Source organism: Mycteria americana, chromosome 1, assembly GCF_035582795.1.
Source record: "Mycteria americana isolate JAX WOST 10 ecotype Jacksonville Zoo and Gardens chromosome 1, USCA_MyAme_1.0, whole genome shotgun sequence".
In the NCBI taxonomy this organism is placed as follows: domain Eukaryota; kingdom Metazoa; phylum Chordata; class Aves; order Ciconiiformes; family Ciconiidae; genus Mycteria; species Mycteria americana.
The window spans coordinates 14,089,326-14,106,279 of NC_134365.1; the positions used below are offsets into that span (position 1 = coordinate 14,089,326).

Here is a 16,954-nt window from a genome sequence, read left to right on the forward strand (position 1 = left end):
CTTACCGAAGGAAAAAATAGATTTACCACTGATTTTAATAGGGTCAATATTTCACATCTGTGTAGATTTGATATCATAGTTTTTGCTTTTAGTTACTAAAGTAAGATTTTTCCTCCTTAGGCTCTAGAAAGTCAAAACTAACAACACAAACAGTTATATATTATTTTTTCTTGTACATTATGGGATTTTTTTTTTATTCAGTCAGGTTTTAAAATGAAATGTGTGAAGGAAGACACATTAGAAACTACTTTCTGATTATAATATATCTGAACAATCGCACTACAACTACTTGCATGATATAACTCATAAGGCAAAAGGTTGTATTGGCCTTCACTTAAAAAATTCTTTACAGTTGTAAGTAAGAAATAAATACAGCAGGCTAACTATGCAGGCATATGTTGCCCGTCTGTAATTGTAAATCTGTAATTCATACAGGTGAGGAAAAAATGACACTGAACAGCACATCTGGAAGCTATTCAAAGATAATACACGCAACCCCATGGTATCTTTCTCAGATCTCAAGCAGATGTTAGAGTTCAAAACACTATACCTCAGTATAGATAATGAGATGTTTTGCATTTATGGTTTTCACTTGTGTGATAATATTATAAAATTAGATGTTGTTTACTTGCATTAAGGGAAAGGGAAACAAGAGGCACAGTAAAGGTCAACCTTTCAGTTACTTTGGTTTCAGCTGCCAACTCTGTGACAGATTTGGTTAACTTAGGTTTGCTAAAAGGTCAATAAAACCTATTCTAAGCAAGTTGCTTTCACTCCTGTAGAAGAAGGAAACACGGCCTTTCTGTGGAGCTTATATTAGTTGCCACTTCAGCTGTGTAAAAGGCTGTAGTGGCTGTAAGTAGGCATTTCCACATTTTCAAGGTGGGATTCTAAAGATGCCATCAAGTTCTTGAGTCTAAAAGTAGAAAGCTCATATAAACATCTTTAATCCATTAAGGACTTTTGTTCACATAAGACATGACTAAACTTAGGCACTTTTGGCTGTCTCTGTGTTGGCTTGACCGAAGAGAAGGCATGCGTGGAGAGGAGCAGCAGCTCTGCTCTGGGCTGGCAACAGCCAGAGCGGCCAGTTCTCTTTCACACAGAATGTCGGCATTTAGCAACAGCTGACCTTTCACAACTTACTAAGAAGAAAAACATATTTGAAGGAAGTGTTCCTGTAATTTCCTTATTCTACAAACCAGTCATTCTGCACTTAGCACGTGATTTAAAGTAAGAGAAATTTGGGGAAGCACACTGATGTACTGCTGCTTCTGCAATCACATTTTTATACTAGCAATTAATTCTTATGATTTTTTTTTCACTTGGAATCACATAGAATAAATATAAATCTGGCTTTTTAAGTAGGTAAAGGAACTTAACTACTTAAAATATTTTAACTTTTCCTAGGTGTGTTCCTAAGTCTTCCAAATTAAAATAGTCTCAAGACAGCAAAAGCCAAGCAGAATCAAGCTTGCCACTCTAGTCTTTCATACTCCAGTACTGCATTGGAACTGACCGTGCTGCAGAGGAGCAGTGATTTCACATTTGCTGTTCTAAAAGAGCCAAGAAAGGAAACAGAGAAAATACAGATCATGGGAGGATGGGCTAAAACAACTATATTGCCATGGCCTGTTTGCGTTAGGGTAGCATCCTGCAACTTCTGGAGCAAAATACTGCGTAGAATTTCACTTCTATCTCTGCTGGCATTCCCTTTCCCCCACTCGTCATGATGATGCTACTTGCAAGACACATACAAGCCTACAGGATAAGCTAGCATTAGCACTGAGGGAATCTTTTGCAGTGCAACTTAAGCTTTATGGGTCTCACTACAGGTCTCTTGCCCCTTCGCACAGTGTAAAGGGGTTGGGTTCGGTTGGGTTTGGATCTCACCCAAGACAGTGAACTCTAACCACAGCTGTCAGTGAGTTATGGCATTTGACTTTAGCATTTTATGTTTTTGAACTATTGTGAGTCTCCCATCAGGAATATTTGTTCAACAGGAACACAGGAAAAAAATACTGTTTCCCAGATTCTCTTAGTTGGTACTGAACAGAAAGTCAGTATGAGCTTTAAGATCAAAGTCTCGAATATGAATCAGTCCTTTAATCAGTATTTCAGAAAATTCAGTCTAAAACTTTTTTGTGTAGTTATAGAGCCTTCCTCTCTCCTCCCAAGTGGGCTTATATTACTCGGTAATTAATACACATGTGAATTCAGGACGAATTTCAGGGGAGACAAAAAAAAATTCTATTACCTGATAATATTAAATATCATTAAGTAATGTTTACAGCTGTTTAAATAGTAAAGGTAAGTATGTGTGGGTTTGATATCATGCAGTTATTTTTAAAAACTTTACAGTACTGTAAATAAGACTTTTTTCCTGCCCTGAATTGCTTAGAAGGACCAAGAAAAATGTCAATGACACTGTGTATCTAGGTAGGAAACATCAAGTCCTTATGCTTTTAACTCAGATAATGGATATTCTCCTGTGAAAAAATATTCACCTGACTAAGCAAGATTAATTTTATAAGACTGACTTACAATTTAGACTAAGCAAGGAGCTAGTATAGGAGAAAAGCTTATGAAAGAGAGAATGGAAGAACCAGTGATGAAAAGAATACCAAAAAGTTATAGACAAAGTAAATTGTTAAGAAATAGTTGGAAGGAGAAAAGAAAGGAAATGTTTTGAATAGACAAGCAGAATGACACTGCCCTTTAAAATCAGCATGGTAGAAGGCACAAATAAAACAGAAAGGAGTAAATCAGTACGAAAAGAGGAATGGGTGAAATACTAATGCAGGGAGGAAATAAGGAAGGTGAAATTTGAGTGGAAAAGGAGAGAACATAGGGAATTGTGTCATATCATTTCATACCAAACTTTATATAGTGCTAGCTTCCTGTCCCTTGGAATAATGTTAAATACATTATAAATTGTTTACATAACATACAAACAACCTTCAAATTCTAAGATGTATCTTTTCATCATCTGGGAGTCAGGCAGTACTTGGCTCTATTTGTCTGCTACAAATTTCTTTCACGCCACTGCGGAAGTCGCTATCTTATTTCAGTCACAAAATGATCATAATCCCACAGCGCTTTAAAGGAAGACATGACGCCACAGTGTCAAAATAATCTCCCAGTTCTCCTTGATAGGATGCTCCCACCCTAAAATCCATTTCTTAAGAATAGCCCAAATATATCTTGATGCAGTATTTTTATTACAGCCAGAGCACCTAGAGGTTTCTTTGTTAGTTGTAGTGTTGTTGATGCTTTTCTCCCCTTCCCCCTTTTAGGACGAGTCAAAAGATTTCATAGACAGATTTCTTACAAGAGAATTTAGAATCCTTATGATCAATGTATTCATACAGACCTCTAATTTGAGTCTGTTATGCTGTGACTTATCTCGTTCCAACGAATCATAAATCATATTCCGTTGTAACTCCATCTTTTTTAAATTTCTCAGTTCTCTGTCTTTCTGTGTTTGCTTGTGAATGAGAATATCATGTTGCTTTTTTTTCTCCAAGACACATTTATTTAAATTATCTTCCAGAGCTTCTCTGTATAGATAGACACAGAATTTTAGAAACAGGTAACTTGACCAAGACATGTATGCAAACAGGCATGATCTTTTTAATGGGTTTTGAGTCATCATTATGGCTGAGCAGCAAGATAAACTCATAAACTACTGACACAAACTACCTAAAAAGGTAGCATTTTTATAACTTTAATCAGTGATAATATTCCTAAGTATGTCAATGAGGTCTCACAGTCTGTTCTAAATATGCTAAAAATTCCAGAGAAACTATTACTTATAAGAAGAAGAAACCACATTTTTTAGTATGAGGGAATATTTACATGTTCACTTCACGTAAACATTTCAATTTAAAGTGCCACTATCCTTTAATACAAAACTTCAAAGGCAAAAGCATTGTCACTGAGCATATGGCCACAATTACAACTATACATTTCCCTCTGCAAAAAAGGAATCATTTGAAGCTTGCAATCAACCTAACAGTTTATTTTACTTTACCAAGTATATATAAACTCATAATTCAAGGGAATATTAAGGAGATGAGTAACCAGTCCCCACTGAAATTCAGGAGTATGTGGGTGCAGAAATCTATAATTCTCACTTGAAAATGAAAATACTGACAATTTTTTTTCTTCCTCAATTTACTTTCTGCGGGTTACACAGAAAAAAATATATTTTCATTGGAGAGGGAAACCCTCTAAAAGATTTCCCTTTCAGAGCAAAATCCAGTTTCACTCTCCCAGGATTTTATGCTTATGCTTATGCTTTTTCATGTTCTTCTTCAAGCCAGATCCTAGATTCCAGTAGTTTCTATAAACATTTCTGAAGTAAAAAACAAGTCTGATAATTTCTTGTTCACACTGGTTGCAGCATAAAACTTGAAAACATAAGCAATACAGCAGAAAAAAGAAATAGATCTTTGAGAACAGAGAATTGTTCACTCATATGACATGGCTTATGTCTATTACTCTAACCTGTCTGATAGGACCGCTAATTCCTTCTCTCTGCTGATTTCTAGTAATTTTGTCAAAGTGATGCATTCTCGTTCTTTGCTTTCTAGCAAATTTGTTTCCCATCTAATTCCTTCATTACATCTTCTCTTTCTTGCGAAATCTCTTCAGTCCTTTTTTCAATGGCTTTCAGGGTACCATGCAACTCTTCTATTTGGTCATTAAGGGCTTCTTTCTTCTTCTCTGCATCGCTGTGAATATATTTTAACAAAACAGTAGGGATTTGAATTTCTATACGCATATTTAAATGGCAAAATGTAAGTTGCCAGTTTTCATGGACACAATCATTTCAACACCATAACTATCTACCTCATATGTTTGAAAGCAAACTGCATACAGTGAAAATCTGCAAATGCCAATACAGTTCAACATAAAATTGAAGATGGCCATGGGACTAACAGAGAGCTTAGCACCATGACAGTATGAAAAAGATTTCTAGTAAACTGATTTCTGTCAAAATTACTTGGTATGTGGGTGTGACATTTCTAAATATTTCCAAGGCTGCAAAGTCTAGTCAGTTCATTCTGTGATGCAACACAAGTAGAAAGACTCATTTAAATGCTTCATTAATAACAACCTACACAATGTACTAGCTTTTTAAAATTGCTTCTCTGTAACACTATTGGAAAAACTTACATTTATGATAGCAGAGTTGCATTAAGCAAAGTAGTGAGGAAAATGTAGAAAACACCCATTATAAAAGTTTTAAAACTGAGAAATTTCACGTAGTCAAACAAATTGTATATTACAAATAGGGACTGCAAGCAGGAGACATAGAAACTTCAGTGTAACCTTGTGCCTGGATAGGGTACAAAAGCCATCGTTCATCTGGAAGGCACTTGGATCTGTGAGTGACCTGGCTGAAACTGCACAGCGCTAATTAGATTTTACACATACAGAAAGCAGGACGTCATGCTTTAGCGGAGGAAAAAACCCAACTATGCAAAATGGAGAAAGAAAAGGCTGGTGACTGGCTTGCATTTTCCCAGTTGAAATATTAGAGACCAGGATTCACATCAGGAGCTTACAGCAAAGCACCTCTGACTAAAAAACGGGTACAGAAGTATCAAGGGAGAATGATTATTTAGCTCAGGCCAGACTGTCAGCTGTGAAAGCTGCCAGTTTCACTGAGGCCAATAGAGATAAGGTAATACGCAGTCACTGAGGACTAGAAACTGTAAATAAGCCTAATCACTAGATTAAACAGTAACATATTTTCCATTAAAAACCTACTAAGTAGATCTGATGTATAGTAATGCAGCACAGTAAGATGGTTAAGCTATTTTTGACCAAGCTAAGTGCAGTGTCGACTTAAATTTACGTTTCACTGCATAGACTATATTTTTCAGTACAGTGCATGGATTTTAAGTGGATTATAGATGCTTTTTAAAATGTTAATCCCAATTTTAATCAACAACTATACTCAACTGTCTCTGTAACAAATGGCTGAAAATAAGTTATACATATATCTATTAAAAATAATTATTTATTAAAAGCATACATTTTTTTCCAATTCATCTTCTCAGTTTCTTTTCCAAGTTGTGCTGGAACACCAAGGATCTTAACTAGCTCATCCTAGTGACAAAACAGAAAGGTTAGATTAATAGCCTCAAAATCTGGTGAGATTTCATAGAAGTAATATTCACCTAGAACAGCTGTGAAAATGGGCAGGAAACATATTTTTGAATTATTTGAGCTTGTCCCAGGGAACTGTAGCTGCTACTTTTGAAACTAGACATTGATATTTACCACTTCATTATGTCTGCAAGATAAAAATTATGCTTGAATATTATTAATACATCTGATTATGTTATCTATACCAGGAAAGTAAAGCAGCAAAGACTTGTGTATGTTTTTTAGTTCTCAGCATAAATCTGTATTAACTTGGGTCTGAGCATATGTTAGAGCAGCCTACAATAACACAACATAGCAAACACATCATTATAGAAACCATTTTTTAACCAAACCCATGACTATTATTATTTCCTAAAGGAGTCATAATGGATATGGCATAGTAGCATGTTTCATGCGTATTGAAAAATGATGTACTATATAATGTAATGCCATCTAATGAATTTGGAATGACAAACAACATCCAGAAGATTCACCATTTCCTTGGACAAAGCAGGTACCCATATACACATACATGCACACACACACAGAGATATACATACACACAATTAATTTTGTGTTACTTTCAAATTAGCCTGCTTCTCCAGAAGTTTTTCCATTTCCTTCTTATCTATTAACATGAGCTTTTGCTTGGATGAAACATCTTCCTTTATTGCATTAATTTCTGCTTTCCTTTGGATTACTTCTTTGCAGAGCTCATCACAATTTTCTTTCAACTTTTTCATTTTCTTATCTGCTTCCTTTAAAAATGAAGTAAAAGATCAGATTAATTTTATTTTCTCTTTTACATTTTGCAAGCTTGTGATATTACAGCACCATTAACATTGAATGATGATAACATTTTTTACAACAAGGTATGAAATATAATTTTTTACCAGTGTGTTTCTTCTATCAATAACCAGCAGAATTTTATTTCCAACAAAACCACATATATTCAACAGGAGTTATGACTGCAAATGTATTTTCTATACTCACATCCTAGAACCAAAAACCTGCAGCTATCTTTACATGCAGTATCCATTTGCAGTAAAAAACTTTCTTGAGTAAACTCAAGAAAATCCAGATCTTTCTGAATCAGTTATTCATTGCTTGCCCTAGAGTTATCAAACCTGAATGATATAATATAGCCTCTCCAATAAAATCTACCTCTTGATTTTTCTATGTATTCCAGATTTTAAATAAACTCTAGAGCTACACACTGTGAAAACATTTTCATTGATGTTTTCATTTGTTAGCTGACAGAACATAAAACATGGCTTTTCTCACGTTTCATACTTACCCTTTGTTTTGGAATTCTTTCATATGCATTTTCCAGAAGCCTTTTTTCTTCTTGCAGACTACGGGAAAATCAAAACAAAGGCTAAATATATTAGTAATATAATAAATATTACTATAACATAGTAAATGGGAAAAAAGTATGGAAGCCTATCTTGTGTTAGACTAAAATGTATGGTGAACTATCATCAGGACAACTGAAACATGTCCAGATTTAAAGGAAGGTTGCTGACTGGTAACTGGCAGTCCTGAAAGACAGGTCATACATATGCAGGTTTTTTCTACAGTGCACACATCTAAACTTTGAACATGATTCTTCTTAGTCTTACCACCTCCTGCAGGGATGCATTTATGCTCCATTCACCCTTGTCTTTATACTAACAGATACAAAAGGTCAGAGAGACCCTACACGCACAGTTCTGCCCAACTTCAGAAAACAAAATTTTAACATAGAACTGAGGCAAAAGGAAAGAGGAGGTGGGTTATAAGTATCCACAGAGACACCACACATCAAAGAAAGTGCAGTTGCTGTGAGAAACTTTCTTCTTCCTTTGAGTGATCGCTCACGCACACATTCACGCTGTAAACAACTGCAAGTGAAGCTCCTCAAATCTGAACAGGGTCCTGTGAAAAAAAGTCCTGAAAAGTGACAGGGGATGTAGACTAAGTCAATGGGGTACAGTAGAAAACTAAATTGAATAGCCATGTGATCTTAACCTATATCCAAAACTATGATGCAATTTAATCTCGGGCAATAACAGAGACAGACGCCAAAGGAGGGAAGAAGGAGGAAAGGAAAAAATAGGAAAGCTCTTAGATCTTCTGGGTGTATTTTTAGTAATGTTGCCCTGAGAAAGATGAAGGAGTGACCACAAAAGTGAAGCTGAACCAACAAGCTTGTTAGATTTACAATAGGGAGCTTCTTGGTGGTGGATAGGTAAATACTGCCAAATATTAAAAATTAGCCCTAGTGAAGAAATATGTCAATACATTCCCAGTGCATGCACAGAACAATTCTGCACCTATCGGAGGTAAATGGGCTACAGCAATCTGCATACCATCACAACCAAACTGAACTTAATTAAGTCCTTGTGCTATTGATTGGGAACAAGGAGGCCGGTTCTTGCAATGTCATTAGTACCTATGATGACATTTCTGAGTCTCAGGCTATAAAGGAGTAAAGACTGCAGCTGGGGAATAGGTGGAACAGCCAAATCCTCTGTCCCAGATATAGCAAAAAAATCAACTTCAGCACTCAAATTTGTGTTTGTAACTCCAGCTGGAGGATGTGCTGGTCAGGCTTCCTTGAGACTCAGGGCAGTCTGTTAGAATAAATAACTCTTTAAATAAGGGGAGTATTAGCAGAAGGGGACAGGCTTTCATGAAATAGCTGTGTCACTTAGAGCTATAAACTATAGCAAGGCAGTCCTGGGGCAGGCCCACCTACCCAAAGCAGCTATTACAGTTGCCTCCGAATGTGGTTGATACAGGAGAGAGGCCGCTGATTGGTATTTCTTTTTTCTTTGGAAACCTTTCAGCAGGATATTAAGACTTTGCATGGTGGTGGTTCAGGCTTCAGAAGGTGGTGGTCATGGGGAGAGACATCTGTTTCCTAGCAGCCAGCCTCATGGAGGATCCTCCCTAGGATCTTGTGCTCCATTCTTTATCAGTGCTGATTTAAGGTTCCTCCCCCTCCAATACACTGTTTCTTATGTTTTGGTCCTCCAACAAAAGGAGCAAAACTTATACCTGGAAGCCTCAGATGACATCTTTCCAGTCAAGGAAAGAAAACAGTCAAAAAAAAAGAACTGGGTGTGTGGTGTTGCAATCCAAAAAAAAAAAAATCATGAAGAACAAGCTCTGGCTCAGATGATCAACAGAGAGAAAATAAAGGCACAGAGTAGATGTTGTTGATTTACAGCATATATGTGTATTTGTATGGGCAGACTACAAGTATGCCTCTATGGGGACTGGTAAGTCTAAAAACCAATTTGAATGCCAGACTGACTGACTGAATGCCACCCACAAAGTGAATGAGAGTACAAAAAATCCTTCAAAGAAAAAAGCTGATCAGTCTTCCTCAAAAACTGGTAAAACTAATTATAAAAAAAAAGTTCTATTGCAAAATATTATAACTTAAGAAATTGCACAGAGGAGTGAAGACAGACACAGGAGTATTTTGCAGGTGTAGAGTATAAGTACATCTGAGCAGAAGGAAACACCGTAAGGTGATTTCTTCTTTGCCGCAATGGGGCTCAGGAACTACTCCTTTTATGTTCCACTGTTTAAAGTCAATGAGGAAGAGCACAGGGATCAAACTGCATTGAAAACTGAGCTACTTTGATTCTGTGCTAGCAGCTTTGGTCTGCTCCTGTGTACTGTGCCCATAAGCTACAACTGAGTCCTAATATCTTGTGTTGGAATGACACATGGGTCAAACAAAATATTTTTACTTACCAACAGGTTGTCTAAATGTATAAATAAATTAATAAGGACAATTCATATTCCCAACACATTTTGGCAGGATTCCTAGTTGGACTCCTTGGGACTGACATAATCACACTAATTATAATGAATGTCCACTGCACAAATACCCATAACAGTTTGACTGCCACAAAAACAGATTAAATAAGTCCTGTGCAAACATTAAAGAGGTACACCATTGCTCATCATCAGTCCTTGCTGTGTCCTCTTTAATATCACGCCAGATGATCAAAAGAGCAATCCCCAAAATCAGGAGGGAGAGCAAAGTTGACCTTGTTTTTCTTTTGTCACATTCCTCACTCATGAGGACAGATTCCTGTGGAGCCATTCCAGTTTCACAACAAAGACTTGTAAAATGATTTGAACACCTCATTTTCTGTGACATAAACAAAGGCAACACTGAACGGCAAGCACCAAGTTAAGTTATCTTAGGAGCTGGCAGACCAACAACTTCGACACAAAAAACAAAGGTGTGAAAAGAAAAAGGGGGTAAAAGAAAGAAGTTAAATCTCTCCCTTTTGAGCAATGAGTTTGGTCCAGCTGCCCATATCCAAAAGTTAGACAGGTATCCCTATGCTAACATCCCCAGGCTTCCTTACTGTCAGGGATAAAAACAGGAACCACCACAAGGCAGGTCATCTGACATCCCAGGTACCTATTTTAGGAAGAGAGAAATTACCGGTTGAAGAGAACATATTTCTCTACATTGACTGTAAAGGGAGACCAGGATGATTAACTCAGGTTAAGATATCAAACAAGATTCTTCAAAGATTTTAAGTTCAGTCTCTGATTTAATAGCTATATGGACACAGAAGCTTAATGTAAGGTAAGCAGAGAAAATCTGGTCTTTCCATTTAGCATTTCAATCTTGCAATCTGTGATATATGGACAACAGCTTCATGACTGCCTATAAAATACTTAGACATCAATCACAACAACAAACAGAATAGCTGCAACTGGCATTATGCACTTATAATTCTCATTGTTTTATAGTCCTTCTTTGATGCGTGTATTTTCATGTGGTTTTTATTATTATCGTTATTATACCTATAACAACATACATAATGAAAAGAAGATGAAACTCTTAAGTTTAAGCATTAATGTTTGCAAATGTTTCTCATGTTGCTTTGTTTATTTACATGAAGCTTAATAGCAGTCCTGTACATGAAAAGCTATCATGGATGCAGATGTAATGAGTTAAAAAAAAAAAGCACTTGGAAAATTGGACCATTAATGAAAATACATTCCAGACTTTTCCCTGAGAGATGTCTACAGCTGCAAACTGATACAGAAATAAAAAAATTAAGTCAGCGAGATTAAGAAATGTAGTGGTAGTTGTCAACAGAGGTCCATTTCAGTTCCTCAGCTCACAAAATAGTCAGAACGTTGTTATCATGACGAATCCTATCATGCAAGAAAGCAAACTCCTTCAGCTACTCTGACACATAGCTGGGACTGCTGAGGAATGCATAGAAGATGTTCAGCACCTCACAACTAAAATCTAGTGACCACAAGTAGAAGATATCAGAGCTGACAAGCTGCCAGCATGAGATTCCTGTAAGGCTCTGCTGTGCTTATTTTGTATGTACTGGAGAATGCAGTCACAAGACTAGCTGATAACAACTTCAACTGCAACTCAATTTATTTTACTTATGACTTGTAATTTTTTACTAGAAGAACTATGGGCAAAAGCTTAACTTTTCACTTTTTAATTATTGAGTGACTAATCCTGAAATAATTAGAAGCATTGAAATAATTTTCCATACTTGCAATGCTTCTACAAGGACAAACTCAGTTTTGCAATCCTGACTGGCATGCAATAGCATGTGGTGCTTCAGTGAACAGCCATTTTGCTACCTGCACAAATGACTGTGAGGGCTGTAGACTGGACCTAGGCTTTAAAAGAAAATTGTTTTCAAGAATCAGGCAACTTTAACCTCACAAACTCTTGTGATAGATAATTTCATTTCAAATCAATTGCTTACTTTTAAATATATAGTTTAGATGATAAATTAATGTTGATGATAAATTCATTATTTCTCAATAATAAACTATTGTTGATACTATTCCCTGATAAAGAAAAGCAGCTCTTCTTTATTTTGTCTCCAAAACCAGGACTCTAAGCCTCACATGGACATTAAAATGAAACGTTTCCTCAAGCTAGAACAAATCCTTGCTGATCACATCAATCCTTTCCTTGTTCTTGTGCTAATCTGATTTTTCATCTATATTCTTATTTACTGAGGCATGTTCAGTCCCAGTTATATGAAGAAACTTCATGGCTCTGAATGCAATTGTACCAGAACTGAACTGGCATCACTGTTTTTCCTCTTACTTTATTACACCTGCCTAATAGTTTTTGAGAGGAAGAACACTCCTGGAGTCAGCTCTGACTGTGGGGCAGTGACCCAAATGTTATAACCTCAGTAAAATCCTTCCAACTGTTGTTCCCCTCCTGTGCTGAGCACACGGGCAGACACAGTAGCGACGAACCCAGTACAACTGTACAAGGGAACAGAAATACAAACCAGAAGAGGAGGGGCACGCCGACAGTGGGGGTACACCACACCCACACAATCACCCTCAGCGTGACTTCCCTGACAGCTGAAGTGCATCAGAGCTGCTTCTGAATACCTCATGTACCTCCCTATTCAAGCTATGAAAAACGTCACAAAATTTCTGAAAACCTGCTGATAGTACAGTGCTGAAAGCAATTTAAATTTACTCTTGGAATGTTGAATACTCATTGGAACAATAAAGAATTAAAACAGAAGATGAAATATCACCTTCAGCTGTTAAAAAGGTATCTGATCTGGAAAAATAATTGTTTACAGAGACAAGCAAATAGGAAATGAAATATGGAAAAGAGAACACAGAATATTAAGGGACCTTGAGACAAAAAATAACTTTGCTAATGTTATGGTATGTCTACATGACTCTTCAAGAGAAAAAGTTTACTGTTGTCAGATTTGAATCTGAGTGCAAAAAGGGTGCTAAGTGCCCTTAGCTATCAGAGAAAGTGCATTGAGGCAGGAAGTGAAGGCAGCAGAGACTAGAGAGATGCTTCAGAGAAAGAAAGGCTTACAGAAACAGGGAAGCAGAAGATCTGCAGAGGCTTTCTCTCACTTCCAGCTCAGCAGTCTTTCTAAGGAGACAAGATCCAAGACTTCTAAGAAAAGGATAAAGCAATAGATAAGAGAGACAGATATTCCCTTCAAAAGCTTTTCCCCTCCATGTTCCCCGCCTGCTATACGTAAGAAGGTAAATAAGCAATGTGTTTGTTTTCAGACTAAAGAGCCATTAGTCATAATTCCCTAAAGAAGATTAGTTGTGAGTGCCAAGCACAGCTGGGACTGTATTAACACAGTTGGACAGCAAGAGAAACTGTGCTCCAGAGAGATCAAGGGCCAAGAGAGGTTGGACCATGAGTTTCTATCCTTCTGAGAAACGAAGGAAACCAAGCAGTCACCTAACAGCAAACTTATAACATCTTCGACGCAGCTTCCCCTCTGCCTGTGACACCGCCCATGCACAGATATTTCAGAAGACATCGCTTTATTATTTGTATAAAACCATCAGGCTTATAGATCTTCATTTTACATCAGTGTTACTATTAGATCACCTGCTACTCACAGCTCTATTCTGGACACTCATTTTCACTATCTTGCACAGGCACAAACCCCATCCCTTCTTTACAAACATGTATTCACACCCATGATCTGTTTTTCTTCATAGCTCATTCTCATTTCCCCACGACATTCACTCATCCATTCCCCACATAGATACGTATTCTGCCAGTCCTGTTCATTCTACACTACTCCAACATTAAAATCCCTCTAATTTCTGGAAAGCAGTATCTTTTCTCCCAGTAAACAAATCCACACATAACCAAGGCACATCCTCCTCACTCCACACCCACAACACGCATAAGACCCAATGCTACCACCAGGCACGAAACAGATTCCAAACAAGGAACAATTAAATAATCTATAGCTCTTCAGTTTAGAAAGTTGACAAATTAAGTGTGTGTGTGTGGCGGGCGGGATACAAAAGAGATCTATCAAACCATCCTGCAGCAGTGAAAATGAAGAGAGGATCAGATGTTCACTGTCTCATCCAATACAAGAACTACAGGGCATGAAATGAAGCTGGCAGGAGTCAGGTTCAAAAAAGAAAAGAGGTGGCAGTTCTTGTGTAGTTAATCTGTAGAACTTGTTGCCCAGGGTGTTGCAATGCCAGAAGTTTATATAGTTGAGGAGGAGACAGGAGAAGTTCAAGTAAGCAGGGTCAACTGAGGATTCCTAAATACAGAGGACTGTATTTGGCTCATGAAATCCCTGCATCACAAATGGCTGGGGGCTGCACTTTTGGTTGCCGTTAGATACTGCGCCATATGGACCTCTGGTCAGACTGTACAGCTGGTTTTGATCTCATGCAATATCTAAGACCAAACAGAGGAAGTTTCTTATTAAAGTGAAAGAACATTTTTCACAGTATGACTGACCTAAAAAGTCTATTTTTAATCTGCAAGATAGGATATTCAATTAATATCTAAGAATTAATGCAGTGAATGTGCAAGGGTAATTGAAACAATACCTAAACTGCATTTTGTGTAGGACAGAAATCTCCTTTTGACCAGAGGTAGAAAATAGAGTATGAGCAAATATCCCCTAAACATATAAAACCCCATCATTTTTTGGAAAAGTGATGCAAAATCAGTGAAAAATGTTTATAAGACATAAGGACAAATGGATAAAAAGCATGATATTTTGAAGAGCTTATTTCTGGACTCCTTGGAAATGGCAATATGTTCTGTATTTAATTCTGTATTTAATAATTATTTCAGGAAACTTCATGTTGCTTCGTTATCTCATAGCAAATAATTTTTTCCAGATGCTTTCCATGTTTCTTTACTTCTCCCACTCCCAATTTGCTTCTTTCTCAAATTTCTTTCTCTTAGAGCAAACATTTGGCTCTAAAAAAAAAAAATCAAGAAAGAACTGCCAGAAAAATCTGCTCTATGAAGTTTGTACAGTGCCCCTGCTCTCCTTGCAGAAAAATAGCTTTAACTACTGAGCTGCTGACATTATTTATTTGGATTTATATAAACCAACTACACAACAGCTGGACTGAAGATGGGTAAAAATAGCAATCACCCCACAAAATGAAAATATGAGTTAATTTCCATAGGTACATATTTTTAAAAATGCAATAGTACTGTTTGTAATTTTACTATAAAAGCTTCAAGTACAACACACTCATATATGCAGATAATTAAAATATATACAATATCAATCTTATTCTAGAGTTTTTTCCTTTTATAGAAATGGGAAGTATTTCACAGCATGAAACTTCTTTCACAGCAAATTTCTCATTTTTCTGACATGAGAATATACAAGTACTTCTCCTCCTTTAAATACCTGAGTAGAAAAACTTGAATAAACTGTACTTCTGATGTTAAAAATAGCATTGGGTCTATTTATTACACTGTTTCCACAAATTCCCAGTCACCAGGTCTCTGAGACACTTTAATAATTTGTATTAAAGGTGTCCTGGACTAGAACTGTTCCTGTTAATTTTGCCTACCTAAACACTAATCATGCAATATAGTAAATTTTAAACAGCATTTAAAAGGACACCATAGCATGTTCTAAAATTAAAATAATCTACAAATCTCGCACCAGGGTAATTTTATTCATCACTAAAATGTTGCTGTTACTAGCGAAAGTTTGTGGCAATTTGTTTAACAACAGCCATCAAGAAATGCGTCCACGTAAGATGGAGAGGAGATTGAATTAGATTCTAAGTTACTATCTTTCTAGATAAGCTATGATAAAATTAGCAGCGTTTGACCACTATCACCTACCATTCCATCTTGAACTGAATTTCATACTCTCTTTCTTTAATAGCATTGTATTCATTTTGGCAACTAAGAAGTTGTTGCCTTATTTGGGAAACTTCACTGGAAGATTCTTCAGGGAACGGTTCTGCTCTTTCCAGTTCATGTTGTTGTTGTTCCAGTTCTACACTAAGACGTTTGGCTTCCTGCAACAGCTGGATCTCAGATTCCTGTAAACTACATTAAATAGAAAAATTTAGAACTAGGCAATGAGAAGCATAAGCTTTGTATTTGTACTTCTTTACCTACCTATAATATTTAATTCAAAGTTTTCAAAATGAAATGGGATTAAGTCCTGAATAATCTGGTCTGACCTCCTAGTTGCCCCTGCCTTGAACAGGAGGTTGGACCAGAAACCTCCTGCGGTTGGTTCAAACCTGAATTATCCTACAATGCCATGAGAGCAGTGGAATCTGATGTGAGGGGTTTTTTCTGCATACCTAGAATCACAGAATCACAGAATTGTATAGGTTGGAAAAGACCTTTAAGATCATTGAGTCCAACCGTAAACCTAACACTGCCAAGACCACCACTATACCATGTCCCTAAGCACCTCATCCAAACATCTTTTAAATACCTCCAGGGATGGAGACTCAACCACTTCCCTGGGCAGCCTGTTCCAATGCTTGATAACCCTTTCAGTGAAGAAAAATTTCCTAATATCCAGTCTATACCTCCCCTGGTGCAACTTGAGGCCATTTCTTCTTGTCCTATCACTTGTTACCTGGGAGAAGAGACCGACCCCCACCTCTCTACAACCTCCTTTCAGGTAGCTGTAGAGAGCAATAAGGTCTCCCCTCAGCCTCCTTTTCTCCAGGCTAAACAATCCCAGCTCCCTCAGCCGCTCCTCATAAGACTTGTGCTCTAGACCCTTCACCAGCTTCGTTGCCCTTCTCTGCACACGCTCCAGTACCTCAATGTCTCTCTTGTAGTGGGGGGCCCAAAACTGAACACAGTATTCGAGGTGCGGCCTCACCAGCGCCAAGTACAGGGGCACGATCACTTCCCTACTCCTGCTGGCCACAGTATTTTTGATACAAGCCAGGATGCCATTGGCTTTCTTGGCCACCTGGGCACACTGCTGGCTCATATTCAGGCGGCTGTCAACCAACACCCCCA

At 37.3% G+C, this 16,954-nt stretch overlaps 1 protein-coding gene across 1 annotated transcript in view; it reads right to left on the minus strand.

Moving 5' to 3' along the window:
• Positions 1 to 16,954, minus strand: part of CCDC146 (coiled-coil domain containing 146) — an 83,734-nt gene that overhangs the window by 19,139 nt on the left and 47,641 nt on the right. Inside the window, 7 exon segments of the mRNA XM_075491252.1 lie at positions 3,374 to 3,560; positions 4,510 to 4,600; positions 4,603 to 4,736; positions 6,047 to 6,120; positions 6,741 to 6,917; positions 7,457 to 7,514; positions 15,803 to 16,012. Of these exon segments, the coding sequence (XP_075347367.1) occupies positions 3,374 to 3,560; positions 4,510 to 4,600; positions 4,603 to 4,736; positions 6,047 to 6,120; positions 6,741 to 6,917; positions 7,457 to 7,514; positions 15,803 to 16,012 (931 nt within the window).